The following is a 20081-nucleotide window of genomic DNA, read 5'->3' as shown; positions in this document are numbered from 1 at the left end:
ATTATAAAAATTTTAAAAGAGAATAATATTCCCACCCGTTGATCCTATAAGTATAATGCTTACCTGACTTGACCTTTTTTATACTAATTGGTTTGTTAGTTTGGAATTTGGATATTATTATCTTCCAAACCATATCCTTAACCAACGAATCCTAAGCACAAAATAATGATATGATTGATGAGTCCATAATCATCCAATTCAAGATTTATTAAAAGTTTATATAATAAAGTTAAATAATATAACAAATATATATATATATATATATTCCTATTATATATTCAAAATTTGGTTGTTAATTAATATGTTATTTAACAAATATGGGTTTTAATTAATTTATTCAAAATTTTGTATACATATTAATATGTTGTTTAGGAAAAATGATACTCCCTATTCCTATTATACAAAATGATACTCTTTTTTTGTATCCTTAAAATACTCAAAAATGATAGTCCTGTTTCCTATTTATAATAAAGATGTTACTTATACAAACATTTAACAACATGCTATACAAATAAATGTACCACAAAATATACAAGAAAATTATATACAAAATAAAATGTTAAAAAATACATACCAAACAAAATGTGTGGTATGTTTGGTTATATAATTTTGGTAATAAAAAAACAAGTTACAAATAATAATAAAATTAATTTACCAAAACAATTTATTTTGTCGTAAATTTTGTTATACATTTTGGTATTATAACAGAATATACATTTTCCTTTAAAAAAATCCTTTTTTCTTTTGTAAATTCAAAGGTTGGAGATTATGTCATTTGAAATATATGCAAGACATTTCCAAATATTATTTTTTTTAGTAAGGAAAAGAATAATAAATAATCAAACATATATGTTAAAAATATATCTAGAAAAAAATATTTACAAAAGGAAAATGTATATTTTGTAATATTTTTTTGTTGTAAAACTTTATTATATAATTTTTTTAAGTAAAGTTGTATAGTTATTTTGTTTATCTTCTACTATAAAAAATAATATATATATATATATATATATATATATATTTAAAGTTGGTCAATGCCGGTAAATAACGGTCTACATCGGTCAACGCTAGATTCTGGCAAACAACACACTGGAATTGGATGGTTATGGTGTTGTACTTATAACTCAGGTTTATTTATGTATTTTCTTATGTAATATTTATGTATGTTCTGCTGTATATATCATTACAACATTGGATGCTGCTGCTACAATTAAAAAGATGTTCTAAATTTCCAAAAAATATAATAATAAGAAATTTAAATGTCTTGTTGTTGACTAACCATTGTGCAAAGAGGAGGCTTGGGGTTCCTTAGATCATAGTAGTAAGCTTTGTGATCTGCTGAACCAAATGTTAAAGACCGACCCGAGTCTGACGGAAACTGGTGGACACAACATATGTTTGCCTTTGTCTTGATGGTTTCAATACTAACTCCCTGAATCAGAGGAAAACAAACTCTAACCGTTAATATACATCCGTCATACGAATAACTGAAAAAAGGTTTAGGCAAATTAAATTGGTGGACTGAGAGATGAGTGGTACTCTACCGCTAGGATGGTGCCGGATGGTGGAGTTATTGTTGTTGTTGGGTGGTGTGACGGACTCAACGGGTATGGATTGAACATTTACTGAATGATGGATCACATCTTCTTGGTTGGATGAAGATCCCCGTTAGTACCATTATGTATCCTCCAAACAAACAGTTATTCTTGACTTTGCTTGTTTGTGTTTGGGAAGGTTATTTCATTTTGTACATAAGGCAAAGGTGGTCTAGTTTACCACCTATCTTTAGTCTCCCACATGGAATTTAAAGACAAGCTTTGTAAAAATAAGATGATATTGATGAATTACCCTTAAGCTATTCAATTCCAGTAAATTTTTATTGACATTTTAAATCCCATTTTAAATTAGCGTTTTTTTGTTTTGTTTTGCTCTTCAAAACCTTTTATGTTATAATTGTTTCTCTCTTGATACTATCCAATGTCCACTTAGTTAGTCATACAATGAGAAATTATTAGTTGAAAAGTACTAAATGGCTAACATAGAAAATTATATACAAAATCAGGGATAATATAAACCATATTGGATTTTTTCTTGAAAGTACAAAATGAATGTTCATATCTTCAAAATGAATGATCGTTGAAAGTAAATGTTCATATCTTCAAAATAAATGTTCGTTGGCAAAGCCATAAAATAAACATTTATTTTCACTTCAATTATCACAAATCTGAGACAATACAAACCAGAAACACAACCGATGATTTCGAACGAAACCGAACCGGTATTTTAGTTATGGAAAACCCAGTCCCAAATCTCATGACTCTGGACGCCTGGACACCACGGCCCATCAAACCGGCGAAACCGATATACATTACCTCGTGAACCACATTGGAAAGCTCGAGTTTTGCTTCGATCAAAGGCCGGTTCGGTTTCTTCAAATACGCTAAACTAATGTTAACGGAGATAACTTTGTAATTGTTGTTTGTACTCAATCCAAGCCTTGTACCTATCTCCACTACTCGGCTTCAAATCCTTAAACAACCAACCGTTTCTTGGCATAACCCAATAACCGGATTTGACCGAAACCACCGACTCGATCGAATTAATGTCGATTCCGACATGGTTATCGTTCATGTCACCGAGGTTCTTGTCTTGAAAGACATCAATGATCAAACTCGAAAGCAAAGAGATGGTTCTTGGGATTACCATTGCTGGTTTGGTTCACGAGAATGAGATAATCTAAACCTCGTGTTGGTTAATAGCGGGTACGACGATGAACGCGAGGCCGTGGCCTAGACCAGGGTTTGTTTTATGAGTAATGGAGAAAGTGAAAGAGGTTCTGAAAGGTAAAGAGATGTAGCGTTAGATTGGAACGATGAGAATGGCTCGGCCGTGAGAGAAAGGGACGTTGTCTTGTGTCAATGCGATGGCTATTGAGATATTCGGATCATACGCAGAGTCTCCGTGGAATGATAATAGATTGGTGCCGTTACCACCAAAAGAATGGAACGATGAGAATGGCTCGGCCGTGAGAGAAAGGGATGTTGTCTCGTGTCAATGCGATGGCTCTTGAGATATTCGGATCATACGCAGAGTCTCCGTGGAATGATAATAGATTGGTGCCGTTACCACCAAAATAATTGAAATTGAAATTGTAAGCAGTGGTGGTGGACTGAGAGGTGAGGAAGATAGCTATGAACAGAAGAGTGGTAAAAATAAACCATTTGGTTCATCATTTTTTTTCTCTGTTTTTTTTCTTCTCGGAATTTGGAAGTTGAAAAGAAACAAAAAATTGAATTTTCGTATCCACTATAATTGAACGAAAGCATGGATGATCACAAAATAAAAAAGACTAGTACGATGAGGTTGGTCCGTCACTATTAGCTCATTCATATGTATAATCACATATTTCATTCAGTTATACCAAAACTAATTTTTAATCATTTTTTAAAGTATTATACGAAGTGAATTTTTATTTGTTAATTGCTAACAGTTAATTTCTTTTTACAATATCTCGAAATGCATTGCAGGGAGCTTCTTAACATTAAAATAATAAAAATTAATCATAGAAAGGAAAGAGAGTGAGGAGAGGTTCTTTGTTAATATTTAATAACCCCCACATGCCACTTATCTTAACGTAATTGATTCAATTTTATTCATCACTTAAAATTTAGATAGATAAGAAAATTAAATTCAAATAAATAAATTATATTGCCATTGGAGATGCTCTAATTCTCTATAATTACAGTTGAATTTTAAATTATAATTATAGTGCAATGAAATCTTAGCTTGATTGGTATCTTTTATACTATTTTATTAATTAATATTTTATAGACTCTTTTTAAAATAATTTCTATAAAATTATGCTATACAGTATTATGATTTTTTTTCCTTTTAATTATGGTATATATAACTCATCATGTTTTGCCCACCACTCCTAGTCTCCAAATATTACGAATATATCTCTGTTTATATTTGAGAAACTAATTTGATTTGGTATACAATAGTTAGTTTAATAGTATTCAAGTTATAGGTTCGATCATGAAAAGTATTACTCTTTAAACAAACGATTCAAGTCATGTCTTATCCTCTATATGCAATGCATAACCAAATATTGACCCTTAATCGAGTATAATTTAGGATAAACATACAAGAAGAATAAATATTCCTAAGAAAGACTTTACCACTCTTCAATTAACTATGCAAAAACCATGAAGCAGAATTCAAGATGGTATCATCCAAAGAAAGTATAAACAAAAGAAACTTGGACAACCAACCAAAATGTAAGAACTATGTTCATTTTTTTTTTTAATTTCGCTACACAGTAACGAAGACCCAAAAAAAGAAGAAGAAGATGACGATTGTGATGTTAGTACAAGAACTATGTTCACCAATATTTTATTAATCACATGTGTCTCATGCATGTTAAGAAATAATCTAACAAACTCTTATAATGATCTAGAATAGTAAGAAACAGGGAAGTGATTAAGAAAGCATAAATACATTTAGTAGACTGTAGACACAAAGACTACAGTCACATGCATATAGTGGACATGATAAAACTGTATGTCAATTACATAATTGTATTATTAAACAAAAAAAGTAACTAACAGAGAAATCAAACTAAGATTCATTGCACTTTCTAATTGGATACACTAGTGATTCAATGGAGTTCTAAGCACCATGAAGTTGTAAGATTAAGTGACTAAAAATAGACACTAGTGCCATAACACAAATATTTACAATTTGTATTGTAAGAAAATCAATTGTAAGAAAATCAAGCAATGAGTATACTTGGTAGAATGCTAGGACAATAATCATCAGTCTTTGATGCACAATTCGAGAATGTTATATTGTATGTTTGAGCCAATCACCAAGAATTTAGAGCATGAGATCTTATGCTACATACATGCACCAAAGGAAAGATAATAGGTATAAAATATCATTTCATATGTTTGGAATATTCATCATACTAACCGTACGACATTGATGATGGATTCTTACTTGGGGTATAATTTAGGATAAACATACAAGAATACATATTTCCCAAAACAGTTAAGTCAATTTACCACAGTAAATATTCAGAGAATCAAAAGGCAAAAGTCAAAGAAGTATTATCTAAAGACAATCTGACAACAAACCAAAATGCAACACAATGGAAAAAAATTACAGAAGGACAATGGTAATTGACAAACCCAAAACTGAAATCAAAGTGTCTATTTCAAACAAACAAACAATATTAAATATTCCTTTCTTAAAAGATTACAAATAGAGTTAAAAAATGAAGTACAAGATATATACACATTGATAGTAATGTTGTTCCATAAAAACGTAATAGAACATGACAAACAAAAAAAACTCGAGTTTGAGCATATATATATGTACTAGAAGAACTTTCAAGTCTAACAACTAATATAGCAAACCAAACAAACAAAATATTACACATAGAATACAATTAGTCAACCTAAAGAGCAGAGAATATCATAGCAGTTCTTCCAAATGCCAACTATGATGATGATAAAAGTGTACTAAATTCTGATTTTGACATCAGTCATAGAATAGTGTTATTGAAAGAAAAAACATGGTAGGAAAATCAAGAGAGATCCATTTCACATACTAGTAATTCAATAGATTTCAAGCTCCAGCAACTCAATAAGACTAAGATTAGACTCTACTACCATAAGAAAGATATTTTCAATCATTTTATATAGTAAAGACTCAAGCAACATGTAGAATCTGTAGAAATTTAAAACTGTAATCATCAGTTAATGATGCAGATTACTAAGATACATTTGAGATATAAGACAACTACTACAGCATACATTTCATAGAATGAGAAACCTTATGTTACATAAAAGCACCAAAACAGAGATAGTAAGAATTTTATACACAATAAAATGTTTCAAAACAAAATCTACCTTTTTATCGCAAACAACAGAAAATACTACCATTATACACAAACGATGCAGAATTTAAAAAGACATTCACACCAGTAGAATAATCACCAAGGGTTTTAACTTGTAAACATAACTCAAGCGACTAAAAGGGAGAACCTATGATACTTACAAGCACCAAAACAGAGATAAGCATATAGCTGAACAAATCAAAATAGTATCATAATTACAAACAAGTTTGAAGTATATACCTGTTCTGCTGTTCAAGAAGTCTGCTGCACTTGAAATCTCCTCAACGCCTTCAGAAGCACATAACCTGCAGAAATTAAAGTTGGTTAGTCTTCATTTAATTAAATGCTTGATACTTACCTCATTTTTTGAAGCTATTGATCGTCATTTCTATCTAAGAATGAGAAACCTCTTTGTTTTAGGCTCAGCCTTTTTTTTAAGCCTTCTTAAAGTCGTGGGTCGTTTTTACCATCCAACAAGTCTTAACCACTCCAATGTCTCTGTCACATATCTTTGTCTTATTTCTTTAAGCCGTTGTTAACCGCTCCACAGTCTTTTAACTTCTTTAAGCTGTTGGTCTATTAGTTCCAGGTTCAGCCTTTATCGTAACCTCTTTCTCTTACGGTGCTGGTCGTTTTTACCATCCAACAAACCACTCCATGGTCTCTGTCACATATCTTTGTCTTATTTCTTTAAGCCGTTGGTAACTGCTCCTTAGTCTTTTAACTTCTTTAAGCCGTTGGTAACCCTTTTTAACTTCTTTAAGCCGTTGGTCTTTTAGTTTTAGGTTCAGCCTTTATCGCAGCTTCTTTCTCTTACGGTGTTGGTCGTTTTAACCATCCAACCCAAAGTCTTTGACTTCGTTCTATGTCTTAAGTCAGGGGTAGTTAAATTGTGAACTCTTTCTCTTCTTTTTTCCCCTTTATCCAGTCTTTGTCATCAGACTTCTTAAGCCGTTGGTCATTCCTCCATCAAACAAAAGGTTGGTCGTTTATACCACCCAACCCAAAGTCTGTGACTTCTTTCGATGTCTTAAGTCAGGGGTAGTCCTTTTCTTTTTCCCCTTTATACAGTCTCTGTCTTATAGAGTTCTTTAAGCCGGTGGTCTGATTCCATCAAACAAAAGGTTGGTCGGTTATACCATCCAACCCAAAGCCTGTGACTTCTTTCTATGTCTTAAGTCAGGGGTAGTCCTTTTCTTTTTCCCCTTTATACAGTCTCTGTCTTATAGAGTTCTTTAAGCCGGTGGTCTGATTCCATCAAACAAAAGGTTGGTCGGTTATACCATCCAACCCAAAGCCTGTGACTTCTTTCTATGTCTTAAGTCAGGGGTAGTCCTTTTCTTTTTCCCCTTTATACAGTCTCTGTCTTATAGAGTTCTTTAAGCCGGTGGTCTGATTCCATCAAACAAAAGGTTGGTCGGTTATACCATCCAACCCAAAGCCTGTGACTTCTTTCTATGTCTTAAGTCAGGGGTAGTCCTTTTCTTTTTCCCCTTTATACAGTCTCTGTCTTATAGAGTTCTTTAAGCCGGTGGTCTGATTCCATCAAACAAAAGGTTGGTCGGTTATACCATCCAACCCAAAGCCTGTGACTTCTTTCTATGTCTTAAGTCAGGGGTAGTCCTTTTCTTTTTCCCCTTTATACAGTCTCTGTCTTATAGAGTTCTTTAAGCCGGTGGTCTGATTCCATCAAACAAAAGGTTGGTCGGTTATACCATCCAACCCAAAGCCTGTGACTTCTTTCTATGTCTTAAGTCAGGGGTAGTCCTTTTCTTTTTCCCCTTTATACAGTCTCTGTCTTATAGAGTTCTTTAAGCCGGTGGTCTGATTCCATCAAACAAAAGGTTGGTCGGTTATACCATCCAACCCAAAGCCTGTGACTTCTTTCTATGTCTTAAGTCAGGGGTAGTCCTTTTCTTTTTCCCCTTTATACAGTCTCTGTCTTATAGAGTTCTTTAAGCCGGTGGTCTGATTCCATCAAACAAAAGGTTGGTCGGTTATACCATCCAACCCAAAGCCTGTGACTTCTTTCTATGTCTTAAGTCAGGGGTAGTCCTTTTCTTTTTCCCCTTTATACAGTCTCTGTCTTATAGAGTTCTTTAAGCCGGTGGTCTGATTCCATCAAACAAAAGGTTGGTCGGTTATACCATCCAACCCAAAGCCTGTGACTTCTTTCTATGTCTTAAGTCAGGGGTAGTCCTTTTCTTTTTCCCCTTTATACAGTCTCTGTCTTATAGACTTCTTAAGCCGTTGATCATTCCCCCATCAAACAAAGGGTTGGTCGTTTTTACCATCCAACCCAAAGTATGTGACTTCTTTCAATGTCTTAAGTCGGGGAGAGTCATATTGTGAACTCTTTTTATTCCTTTTTCCCCTTTATCCAGTCTCTGTCTTATAGACTTCTTAAACTGTTGGTCATTCCCTCCCAACATGCATGCACTATCCATCCAATATATCTTCAGTTCGGGACAATGTCCCCAAAAAGAATCAGACAGAGCACCATTAGATTAGTGTCTGTCCACGAATCTTTTTGGGTTTTAAAAAAAAACAAAACAAAACCATCCAAAAACAAAAACCAACAAGTTCCGTAGAACAATTTAAAAAAGGCTTTGAAAAACAGATGACTTGGATATATAAATCCCACGACTGATGTCATCAATTGTAAAACAAAATCAAAGACGAGAGAACTGATCGATCGTAAAGGTTTGTTTTCTTGTTCGATTTCAATCCTCAAAAGCTGAAAAAACAAAACCAAAGACCAAGTGAGTGAGTCAACAGTTAAGCAGACCTGCACCGCTGTAACTGACCGTAGGTCTAGTCCTCTGCTATAACTCCAAAGCATCTCGCCAGTTTTCACCCCAAAATCCTTTTGAAGAGAATCCTGTAAAACCCGATAGGGTATGCTTGGTATAGCTTAGCGAAGTTGTCTGTTGATAACAGTTGTTAAGCAGATTCCAACTAATAAGATACAGTAGTCTTCAAAGGCAAATATCGTATTAAATACAAAAGCCTATGGTGTTTTGCTTAAATAAAATAGCAACCAGACATAACCATAACCACAAAAATGGTTTACCTTGGAAATCAAACGTAACTGCCCACAGGTTTGAATATTTTGCTTCACCAGCTTCTCCTTCAACACAGAACCTACACCGGGTAGTGTCCCAACTGGAAGCTGATCCAAGAACTCCTCTACCTGCCAAAATGTTAGACACTATCAGTTTTACGAAATTAATACACAATGGCTTCTGCAATCAAGAAACTAACCACAGCTCATATACCTCTTCCACTGATTACGAGTCAGAAACAAACACAGATACCAAAAGATAGAAAGATGTTTATAAAAAGTACCTTCTCAGCAGAGATGTAAAGTTGGCCGGATGGTTTAGCAACTCCGGTAGCAAGACGAGCCATTAGCATAGTACCACCTATCCCAGCACTTGCGCTGCATCCAGTAGTCTCAAGGATCTCATTCCTTATTGTCGAGGCTAAAAATTCGGGTTCTACATCGCTCAAATCAGAGACATCTAAAAACAAGAACCAACAAGCTCCGTAGACAATTAAAAGAGCTTTGATATATAATCCCAAGACTGAAACAAAATCATAGACGAGAACTGATCGATTGTAAAAGTTTGTTCTCTTGTTCGATTTCATACTCAAAAACTGAAAAACAAAACCAAAACCAAAATTAAAATCAGGAAAGACAAGCGATATACATACCTCGATGACATGTTTCAAGCGGATACAAGCTTCTTCGAAACCCTAAACAAAAAAAACAAAAAAATCACGATTTCAAGCGGACTATTAGAAAACTTGAAATCGAAAAACAAAATCGCGAAAGGTAAGGAAGGAATCTAACCAAAATTATCATTAAAACCCAGAGGATGATGGTAGCAGATTCATGCCAAATCAAGCATATTCCAAGTACAATTTCAATGGCGGAGACATGCTTCTTCAAAACCCTAAACAAAAAAGTATATACGAATTATCAGAAAACTTAGATATCAAAAGAAAAAACAAATCGCGAAAGATTAGTGAGGAATCTAACCAAATCGCGAAAGATTCACGCCAAATCAAGCAACCTCGAGTTATGTTCAACCCTAGATCGATTAGTAAAACATAAAGATCGATTACACCGACTTATAAATCCTAAAATCAAATTCATGATTTACAGAAATTGAAAGAAACTTACTAATCTTCTACACAAATCTACGATGGATCGAGAGAATGCTAAAAGAAAGAGCGAGAAAATTTGAGAATCTGAAGAATTGTGATTTTTTTTCTTTCTCTTTTCCGTCTTTACAACAAAACGCGTTAATACAGAATTGACCGTTGTGGATTCGCTGTATACTCTAATCGAACGGTCCTGCATCTTAGGCGGTTTATGGTAAGCCTAACAGAGTTAAAGATAGGCCCAATACGGCCCGTTAATCCAAATTTCAAATTTTAAAACTCGTATTCTTATAGTAATCTAAATAAATTATTTAGGGAACGGGTCTTTTATTGTAATACATTTGAAAGTAGATACACGTCAGGATAACTAAAACATTTATTTAGCTTCGAATATCACTATTCCATTAGCTTCAATGTCTTGAACACCCACCGGTTTTTTCCTTCGGTCTTGATTGAATCCAATAACCGGCTTTCTTGGAAACGTCGGGTTACCGAATTAATGTTGATACCAACGTGGTTATCGTAAATGTGGGACGCCAAAAGATGCATCTTTGAAGACGTCGAACTCGACTGCGCAAAGAGATGGTTATTGGGATTACCGTTGTTAAACCGGTTCACAAGACTTATGTAACCTAAACCGGGAACTGTGTCGTTTTTATTGTGGGCGACGACGACGATAAAGGCGAGGCCATGACCGGCGGGATTAAGATTTTTCTTGGGAGAAGTAATGGCGAAATTGAAAGAAGTTTTGAAAGAGTAGACATAAGAAGGAGAAGCACTACCTCCTGACTTGCTCAGACCATCGATGGGGAGTAAAACGCAGCGTCGAATCTAGCGGCGGAGGAGAGATAGTTTCCGAGTCGTCGTCTCCGTTCGATTCTTTTCCGGAGGATTGCATCTCCATCATAATCTCCTTCACAAGTCCACGCGATGCGTGCGTCGCTGCTTCGGTTTCGAAAACCTTCGCATCGACGGCCAAGTCAGATATCGTATGGGAGAAGTTTATTCCGGCGGAGTACGAATCTCTGATTTCTCCGTCGCGAGTTTACTCGTCGTAGAAGGAACTCTATTTCACTCTTTGTAGCAATCCTCTTCTGATCGACAATGGCAAAAAGGTAATTTGTGTATATAATTCATCAATTTTTGCGCTTTGTTTATAGGATTTGAGGATAATGAACTGTCTCTCGCCTTTGAATTGCAATTTTGGTTGTCAATAGGAATGTGATCACAAGCTTATTTGAGAATGTTTCTTCTATATGGTGCTGATACTGAATCACTCTGATTGTTTGGGTATGTAATAGAGCATTTGGTTAGAGAAAGAGAGTGGGAAGAGGTGTATCATGTTATCAGCCATGAACCTTTCAGTCATATGTGAAGATACTCCTCAATATTGGCAATGCATTTCAATTCCTGAGGTGATGGTTTTGTTAAAGTTGAAGATTTACTTAAGCTGAATTTTAAAAACAACTGCTAATATACAACTGAAGTCACACACGATTGATGAAATCAGAGAGGTCAGTTTCCCTTAACGAGCAATTTCGATTGCAGTTCGTTTGATTGAGTTTTGGAATGGTTTCGTTTAATTTGCAGGCTGTGAGAAGAGACAATAAACAACGTTTTAGCCTCTTAGAAGAGAATGGTGAGCTCTTGATCCGCGCTAACCAAGGCCACTCCATCACGGTAATTGAACTTTAAAGTTGAGACCTTTCCATTTATTTTGGGTTTTTGTTTAGCACAGTAACACTATGATTATATTTTTGTTCTCCTAGTTTTGATCAATATGCTTCGTAGCTTTAGCTTTAGTTTTCGTCTTTGTGTGCAGACGGTGGAGTCAGAAAAGTTACTTAAACCAATACTGTCAACAGAAGAAGCTCCAGGTACTAACTAGTAGAACACATACTTGTGACTTCTGTTATATGTATGGCTTGGATTGTTGCTCTGTATTAATTAGAAATTTCTGTAATGGCAGTGTGTGTACATGGAATTTATAGAAAGAATTTGGAATCCATCTTAGCATCCGGGTTAAAGCGCATGAATAGAATGCATGTTCACTTCTCTTTGTGGCTTACCAACAGATGGTGAAGTGATTACTGGTAAGATTGTGATCCTATTGTTGTTTGTTCTGCATTATTGCATATGCACATTTATCTGATTACGAATTTACATGAATTTGGCGAAGGCATGAGAAGGAATGTTAATGTTTTGATCTTCCTCGACATGAAGAAAGCTCTTGAAGGGATGGTGGTGATGCTGGAAAAATGTTTTCCTGTGTTATGAAAGGTTTGAAAAAGTAGCAAAGCTTCGCTATCTATGTTGGTTCGATATTTGTGGCAGGACGAATGCTAGTGTCCTGGAAGGTTCAAGGGAGGGGATGAATGTTATGGCTTACATTGTGTTCAAGGGAGGGGATGAATGTTATGGCTTTGCGGATGTGCCTTTTGAATCTGCAGTTGGATTGGTGGGACAGGAACCTTCCAGAAGGTTCATATGCTTTGACGAAGAAGCTATGGATGATTGGTTTATAAGGAGAGAAGGTGGAAAGAGGAACGTTGTGAAACCAGAGAAGAGAGAAAATAGGTGGATGGAGATAAGAGCTTGGGGAATTCTTCAATGAAGGAGGATTAATGAATACTGATGAAATTGAGATGAGTGTTTTAGAGACTGAGCTGCTCAGTTGGAAGTCTGGCTTGATCATTCAAGGAATTGAAATCCGACCTGCAAAAAGTCCTCCAAAGTGAGTTGAGCGGAACACTCCGATCAACCGCTCATCTATTGGTATTATTGTCAATTGGTGGAGTGAAGAGGTACATTTCAGTTGAGTTTGTTGTAATGATTTGGTTCAATTTTGAGTTTATGTGGTGAACAAAGAACAAACAACTTACTTTGCTTACTATATGTATATCAACCGGTTTCATGCTGTGGAAGAGCGGTTGGATGATTTGGTTTATGTTTTTTGTGTTGTCTAGCTTTTCTTGTTTGTGGTTGTTTCCTTCTCCCCTCTCTCTTTTTCTTTAATTGGGCTTTTTTACTGTAGAAGGCCCATCTGAGACTATGACCAGAGAAAAAAAACGAAGGAGTGTGAAGTGGACGGGTGCAACGAAGGGTCATTCTCGTAGACGTTTTAAATAGGAAGTCTGAGAATTAAAATGACTCTCACCCCCGACTCGACGGAGACAAACAACAACGATGGCACAGTTAAGGAAACTGTTGGAGAAAAACCGAAGTGTAAGCAGCGGAAGAAGTAAGATTGATTCTGGTTCTTCTTCTTCTTCTTCTTCTCCTTTCAATTGGTTGCCTGAGGAATGCATTTCAAGCATAATCTCCTTCACTAGTCCTGAAGACGCCTGCGTCGCTGCTGTGGTTTCTAAAATCTTTAAATCGGCGGTGAAATCAGATATCATATGGGAGAAGTTTATTCCGGAAGATTATATATCTCTGATTCCTCCGTCGCGAGTTTTCTCGTCGAAGAAGGATCTCTACTTCTCCCTCTGCCACGATCCTCTCTTAATCGACGATGGCAATAAGGTAAGTAACCTAATTCAAATTGGTATATAGAGTTATTGATCAGTTCGGTTAGAGAGTTAATACTAAATCTCTGATAATTTTTTTGTCAAAAACCGAAGAGCATATGGTTAGAGAAAGCGAGTGGGAAGAGGTGTATCATGTTATCCGCGATGAACTTCTTAAGCATACATAGTGATTATCCTCCGCACCTCCACTGGTTTCCAAGTCCTGAAGCTAGGTGAAGTACCCCATTTTTTTTCATTATCTTTTGTAATGGGCCGATCATATTGAACATAACGCTGTATAACGTTGCCCCTATGATGTGCAGATTTGAATTGGTAGCGGAGGTTCCTCAAACATATAAGTTCGAGTTTCGTTGCAGAATGAATACTTGTGTCCTTTCTTCAAGAACACGTTACTCGGTCAACATTGTGTTCAAAAAAGGGTTTGAGTGTTTTGGCTTTAAGAATGTGGCGATGAAGGCTGAAGTTTGGCAGGTGGGAGATGTAGCATATAAAAGATTAGTGTGCTTTGATATGTCTACTGGTGGGCGAAAGGACACGGTGAAACCCGTGGCGAGAGAAGATGGGTGGATGGAGGTAGAAGTTGGGGAGTTTTTCAATGAAGGAGATGGTGATGAAATTGTTGAGACGAGTATTGTAGAAAGTAATAAAGCCCGCAAACATGGTTTGATCATTCAAGGAATTGAAATTCGTCCTTCAAAAATTCCCGCCGAGTGTGGCGGGGTTTTTTTTTTCTTTAGAGTGAAAAGCTTCTGGAAAAGAAGTAATTTATTATCGTTGTCAATCTTTAAACCTTATACTGTAATACAATATACTATACTCATTTTTGGGAAAAGCTAAACCATTGCATAATTTAGATTTTTCCTATTATCATTGTTACTAAGTATGAAGTAAAATAGTTTCATATATAATCCATTTCATAAACGTTGTTATAGTAACTTGTAATAAAAGTTAACTATCTACGAAAATAGAAACACACTAAACGTTAAACAAACTGGATTATATTTCCTAGATTCGTGAAGATTGTTACCATAGCAGCCGACGCTGAACTCGTGAACCCGTAAAGTCGTATATGCTCGTATGCTATAAAACTGTATTCGTGAAGATTGTTTCCATAACATGTCACATGGATTAAAATACCGGTAGAGAGGGAAGGGAGATGGATCCGTGGCTGTTGCCTGTTGGTGTCATTGTCATGAAGGTACCTAAACGTGTTTCGGAATCTTCTCAGAAATTTTAATTAAAAAAAGAGGCTTCTTTTCTTTTTACAAATTTTCATTTTTCTAATTAGCGTTACGGAGTCAAAACTATATTATTAAAAAAAGGGACCGATACACGGTTAACGCTTACTTTACTTGACTATTTATAATTTGTGTTTGTTTGTTAGAAATTTTGCAACCCATAAAAAAAAAACAAACTCAACATGTTCTGAGAGACTAAAATGACTAAAACAAGGTGCGTGCATGTGCATCAGCATTTTCGTAAACTCGTACAACGACTTAAGAAGACTTTTAGGCTCTCAGCTTCCGACAAAAGTCATGGCATTACTGAGCCGGTGTCTCTGGATGATTTGCCGGAAGAATGGATCTCTATCATAATCTCTTTCACAAGTCCACGAGATGCGTACGTCTTTGCTTCTGTTTCGAAGACCTTTGCATCCGCGGTCCAATCCGATATTGTATGGGAGAAGTTTATTCCGCCGGAGTATAGATCTTTGATTCCTCAATCGCCAGATATCTTATCCAAGGAAGAGCTCTACTTTGCTCTTTGCCATGAATCTGGTCTAATCGACGATGGCAAAAAGGTAAACCTATTAATAATATGAAAACTTTGTATTATGAAAAAAAAAACGATGTGATTTAAACTTTAAATATGAAATTATCTGCTTTGAATTTTTCTTCTTCCAAAACTTAAAGATCTTATGGATAGAAAGAGAGAATGCAAAGAGATGTATCATGTTATCTGCGATGAACCTCTCAATCTCGTGGGGTGATTCTCCTCAGAGTTGGCGATGGGTACCAGATCCCCAAGCTAGGTACCTTTTTTTATTAGTTATCTTTACATTAATTCGGTTTCAATTACTTGGTGGGATGATGATATCTCTACGTTAATACGTCGTACAGGTTTGAAACAGTAGCAGAACTACTTGAAGTATGTTTGTTTGAGATTCGTGGAAGAATAAATACTCGTGTCCTATCTCCAAGAACTCGTTACTCCGTTTACATTGTGTTCATGAAAGTGAATATATGTTATGGCTTTGAGAATGTAGCCGTGGAAGTTGTAGTTGGAGTGGTGGGGCAGAATTTAGATGAATCTTGTAGAAGATATGTATGCTTTGATGAGGCTAGGGATGAGCAGTTTAGAAGGAGAGACAGGGGAATGAACCTAGTGAAACCAGAGAGGAGAAATGATGGGTGGATGGAGATAAAGCTTGGGGAATTCTTCAATGAAGGAGGATTATCGAAGTATGATGAAATTGAGGTGGTTGCTTTAGAGAATAAGCAACGTCATTGGAAACGTGGCTTGATCATTCGAGGAATTGAAATCCGTCCTGCGAAGGTCCGGTAGTGAAATGCCAAGAATGATGATTTTTACCCTATGAACTTCTCATCTATTGGTAAATTATTGTTAATTGGTAATGCGATGGAGTGAAAAAGGCAACTCTGGTAACAAAAAAGTGTTTTCAGTTATGTGTGGTATAAGCTAAGTTCAACCTTTGTTCTTATGGTGGAGGATATGGCCTTGTAAGTAAGTTGAAAACTTTGTTGATTCTCATTATATGGGTTATTAGTTAGAAGATTTCCAGAGACCAAAAATAAGCATTAAACAGAGAGGTTGCAAAAGGTGCACATCGATGCCAATAAGGGTAGTTTCCGAGATATGTGTGGTTGACTCAAACGAGTCATTTCTTTTTGAATATTTAGCGGCAAAAACACGGTTTTGACTCAAAAGGCAGAGTTCAAAAATTATTAATGTGGAAACTATTTTAAAATAATTTTAGGCTTAAATTATTATTATTATTTTTTGAATTGAGGTAATGTTTCCATTCATACATGCTAAAGAAAAACAGGATGCATGGATACAATCCAAGAAAGGTTAAACGACACTCTTTCTTAAAATAAGACTAATCGTCTCACACAACTAGTAGCTAGGGAAAGCCTAATTTTAAGCTTTACCTTTCGAAATCCCATTAACACGGTATCTAAGCGTTTCAGATTTATCAATGACAGTGAGAGACGTATCTATTCTTGTTTGGTTATCTTCTTCCGATAATATAGCTTACTATCTAAGCTTAATGACGATACATAAACAAATATTTAACGAAGACTACATAGTCTACACGACTTACGAGATGACTATGACCAAAAAGCATTCATATATTTTGTTGCCATGTGTTTGAGATTCGTGGGAGAATGAATACTCGGGACCTATCTCCAAGAACTCGTTATTCGATCGGTCTACACTTTTGAAGATTATGGATAATTATGGCATTGGGGGTTGTGGTCATATTCATATAAGCTGTAGTTGGAGTGCTTGGAAAGGAACTTTCTAGAAGATCTATATGTTTTGATGAGTTTATAAGTAAAGATTGGGGAAGGATGAGCGGACAAGACGTGGGGACGGAGATAGAGCTTGGTGAATTCTTCAACGGAGGATTGATGAAATTAAAGTAAGAGAATCTATACTATTAAAAGGGAAGCACTTTTAATAATTAGACATAGATTAAGATATCATTACATGAAAATATGTGGATCTCGGGTTGGCCCAGTATATTCCTATTCGGATTGTGAATAATGTGACTAAGAGGATGAGTTCTAAATCCATATCCAAACATATACAATCATTTAAATTTATTACCATAAGAATCAGACTCTTCAATTTGAAAATATATATATGTAAACATATTTAATTTCGTAATATATTTTGAGATACTTCTGGAAACAAAAATTTATTTTTAATATAATGATAACTATTTGATTGAGTAAGAATTGGTCAAATCTAATTTGTTATCATAAATTACGTGGTTAATTTAAAGAAACAAATATTGGTTTATTAAAAATGGTAATAGATAACGTTAGATTTTCAAATTTGTTCAAAAAAATTATAATATTTTATGAAAATAAAAGAATAATTATAAACAAGAAAATAACTAATGAAATATCTTTAAAAGGAATATGCTCTTCAATATTGATTTCAAGTCGATTAATAAGAAAGTATTACAAAAATATATTTAAATTACAGGCAATATATACATATCCGTAAACTATTATTTTAAAACTTATGAAAATATTTTAATGTTTAGTTAAATAACGGATCTACAAAATCCTATTTTTGTGTAAATTCTAATTTTAAAAATATTAAGTTTAATAAAAATAAATAACGATTAAAAGTTGAAATTAAAATCTGTAATAAATTTTTATCGACTGTGGTTTGAAATTAATTGTAGATAATTTAAAGAATTAATAATTGATATTATATTTCCGATATCCTGAAAATTTTAATAAGATTTGTTGTTATACTTATAAATTAAAGATATTCTTTTAGTCATGTAACAAATATTAAAACAAAATATGGGTAAATATATGATGACGAAATTTGTGGAAACCATCAACGAACAATTAGGAAATTTATGCAATATTTATGGCAAAAAATATCTTAACAATAAATGAAAAATTTCAAACAGATATCTAACTTTTTCCCATACCATTTTCCTATATATATAACGTAGTATTTGTGTTTAAGCCTTGAATATATACATATTTTTTTGTTTCAATTTTGATAGCACATATTTTTTTTGTTCTTTTTGCTAATTGTAGTAGAATCTAATTTGAGTTTTTATGCTGATTTCAGCGTTCAAATGGAGCATGAGACGGTTGTTTCTCCACTTGTGTGTCACTATCTCTTCAAACCAATGGTACTTTAATCTATTAATTCTTAATTTTTCTTATTTTTTTTGGTGGATTTTATATTATGGTGAGTTGATCTTTATTTTACCTAACACACCTTTTGAATGGAAAAACTTAAAAATCGAGCTCTTATTAAATCATCAAAAATATTAATCATGATATATAGAAGATCTGGAAGAGTTGTTGATAGAAAATGGATCCTCAAACCGACTCATCGAGCTAAATGATAATTTTTGTACTTTCCTGAATTTTAAAATTCTTGGTTGAATTGTCTATTAAACCAAAGAAAAAACCAGGATACAGTTTATACTTTGATGTAGGGGGATGTTATTGCAGGGAAGATTTGGGCAGGTCGCAACATATTGATGTTTGATTGTGCAAGGGAAAGAGAATTATTGCAGAGATTGGATGTCAACCATCCGAGCCAAAAGGTGCCATCGATTATTTGGATTGCTGGTGATATGAATTAGTACAAACAACTAAACATTTCAAAATGTTAATATTTTCATGAGCGGAATGTTAAATGATGTAATTTTGTCTCTTTGATTTTGTTTAAAAGTGATTTTGTATATTATTAATTTGTGTGTTTTGTTATTGAAGATGGAAAACTTTGCCTCGATATTTTGGACTCGGAATCTAACTCATGTGAATGTGATACACATAAATATTAAGAATTTAATTGTTTGGTATATTTCTATTTTTTATTTAAGATAGATAATAATAAGGGTGTGTTTATGCATGGTTTTAGCCATGGAAAATGTTGGATCACACAAGAATCAAGTACAAAAAAGATATAACTAAACTATACTAATTAATCTTATTACGACAAATAGAAAAAAAAAACAAAAAAAGAAGAAGAGAATTTTTAGATTATATTGACTTTTTCAATTATGAAAATAGTTATTATATTTGTAATATATAATCTAACCACAATATACTATTTTGAAAAATAGCATATTCTTTATATATTTTTTTTCTGATTTTAGATTCATTCACTATCTAAAAAAATGGAAATATTATCAGTTTTCAAAAATATTAATTTAAATTATATATTTTATATACTATGTTCATAGGTGAAAATAATTTATTTATACTATTATTTTTAATTATAGTTGTCTTTACATATAATAAATACAAATATGATCATTCTTTTTGTATAAATGGAATTTAAAACAAATCGAATATTAAACTGATATGGATCTGGATTATGAACATTAATATTCCTTAAAAAATTTTAATATGTTTACAGACATTATCCCACACATATATAATATATAATCATATATATAAAAGTAGAGTTTCAGTCTCTCCTTATTGGTCCACTTGGCAATGCAATTTTAATTAAAAAAAATTATATTAAAACACAAAATTTAAAACAATTAATTTTCACATTTAACTCACATAATATAAAACTGAAATCTTTATAGCTTCTCCCTATAAATTATGCATTAACTTTATTTCTCCACTAAGTTGTATTAATCAATTGTATTAAAACAAAACAATAAATTAGAATTGTAACTCTCATTTTTCTAAATGTAATTTTTCATCATTTCTCTTCCTATAAATACTCATTAT

At 33.9% G+C, this 20081-nt stretch overlaps 3 protein-coding genes and 2 pseudogenes across 4 annotated transcripts; 4 read left to right on the top strand and 1 right to left on the bottom strand.

Moving 5' to 3' along the window:
• On the bottom strand, nt 2066–10186 carry LOC104710156 (DNA repair protein REV1-like). Of its 2 annotated transcripts, XR_002033412.1 has the most exons (8): nt 10092–10186; nt 9948–9999; nt 9759–9861; nt 9620–9661; nt 9251–9344; nt 8976–9095; nt 8691–8783; nt 2066–8358 (listed from the first exon to the last, which is right to left on the bottom strand). XR_002033412.1 is itself a non-coding variant. In XM_019229734.1 (4 exons), the coding sequence occupies exons 1-4, from the start codon at nt 9551–9553 to the stop codon at nt 8221–8223; spliced, it is 654 nt and encodes a 217-aa protein (XP_019085279.1). In that variant the 5' UTR covers nt 9554–9600; the 3' UTR covers nt 2066–8220. The 2 variants fall into 2 exon arrangements, 1 of the variants encoding a protein (XP_019085279.1); XM_019229734.1 differs by lacking the exons at nt 9620–9661; nt 9759–9861; nt 9948–9999; nt 10092–10186 and having other exon boundaries at nt 9251–9600.
• LOC104714905 lies at nt 10825–12343 on the top strand (annotated as a pseudogene).
• Nucleotides 12321–13019, top strand: LOC109126333 (annotated as a pseudogene).
• Nucleotides 12781–14439, top strand: LOC104714904 (F-box protein PP2-B10-like). Its single transcript, XM_019229837.1, has 4 exons — nt 12781–12876; nt 13107–13597; nt 13696–13814; nt 13905–14439. The coding sequence occupies exons 2-4, from the start codon at nt 13259–13261 to the stop codon at nt 14437–14439; spliced, it is 993 nt and encodes a 330-aa protein (XP_019085382.1). The 5' UTR covers nt 12781–12876; nt 13107–13258.
• Nucleotides 15012–16372, top strand: LOC104710155 (putative F-box protein PP2-B8). The gene is made up of 3 exons (XM_010426709.1): nt 15012–15403; nt 15516–15634; nt 15723–16372. The coding sequence occupies exons 1-3, from the start codon at nt 15041–15043 to the stop codon at nt 16165–16167; spliced, it is 927 nt and encodes a 308-aa protein (XP_010425011.1). The 5' UTR covers nt 15012–15040; the 3' UTR covers nt 16168–16372.

Source organism: Camelina sativa, chromosome 9, assembly GCF_000633955.1.
Source record: "Camelina sativa cultivar DH55 chromosome 9, Cs, whole genome shotgun sequence".
Classification (NCBI taxonomy): Eukaryota; Viridiplantae; Streptophyta; class Magnoliopsida; order Brassicales; family Brassicaceae; genus Camelina; species Camelina sativa.
The sequence above is the reverse complement of the archived record's forward strand: the minus strand, read 5'-3'. Positions and strand labels throughout refer to the sequence as shown.

Bases quoted from the DNA above. Each gene is read 5' to 3' on its own strand.
- LOC104710156 (XM_019229734.1), bottom strand. From the start codon at position 9,553: ATGAAATCGAACAAGAGAACAAACTTTTACAATCGATCAGTTCTCGTC. The intron at 9,096-9,250 runs GTACTTTTTATA...ACATTTTGGCAG, and splicing joins TTTACATCTCTGCTGAGAAG to GTAGAGGAGTTCTTGGATCA. The intron at 8,784-8,975 runs GTAAACCATTTT...CGGGTTTTACAG, and splicing joins AGTTACGTTTGATTTCCAAG to GATTCTCTTCAAAAGGATTT.
- LOC104714904 (XM_019229837.1), top strand. From the start codon at position 13,259: ATGGCACAGTTAAGGAAACTGTTGGAGAAAAACCGAAGTGTAAGCAGC. The intron at 13,598-13,695 runs GTAAGTAACCTA...CAAAAACCGAAG, and splicing joins TAATCGACGATGGCAATAAG to AGCATATGGTTAGAGAAAGC. The intron at 13,815-13,904 runs GTGAAGTACCCC...TATGATGTGCAG, and splicing joins TTTCCAAGTCCTGAAGCTAG to ATTTGAATTGGTAGCGGAGG.
- LOC104710155 (XM_010426709.1), top strand. From the start codon at position 15,041: ATGACTAAAACAAGGTGCGTGCATGTGCATCAGCATTTTCGTAAACTC. The intron at 15,404-15,515 runs GTAAACCTATTA...CAAAACTTAAAG, and splicing joins TAATCGACGATGGCAAAAAG to ATCTTATGGATAGAAAGAGA. The intron at 15,635-15,722 runs GTACCTTTTTTT...TACGTCGTACAG, and splicing joins GTACCAGATCCCCAAGCTAG to GTTTGAAACAGTAGCAGAAC.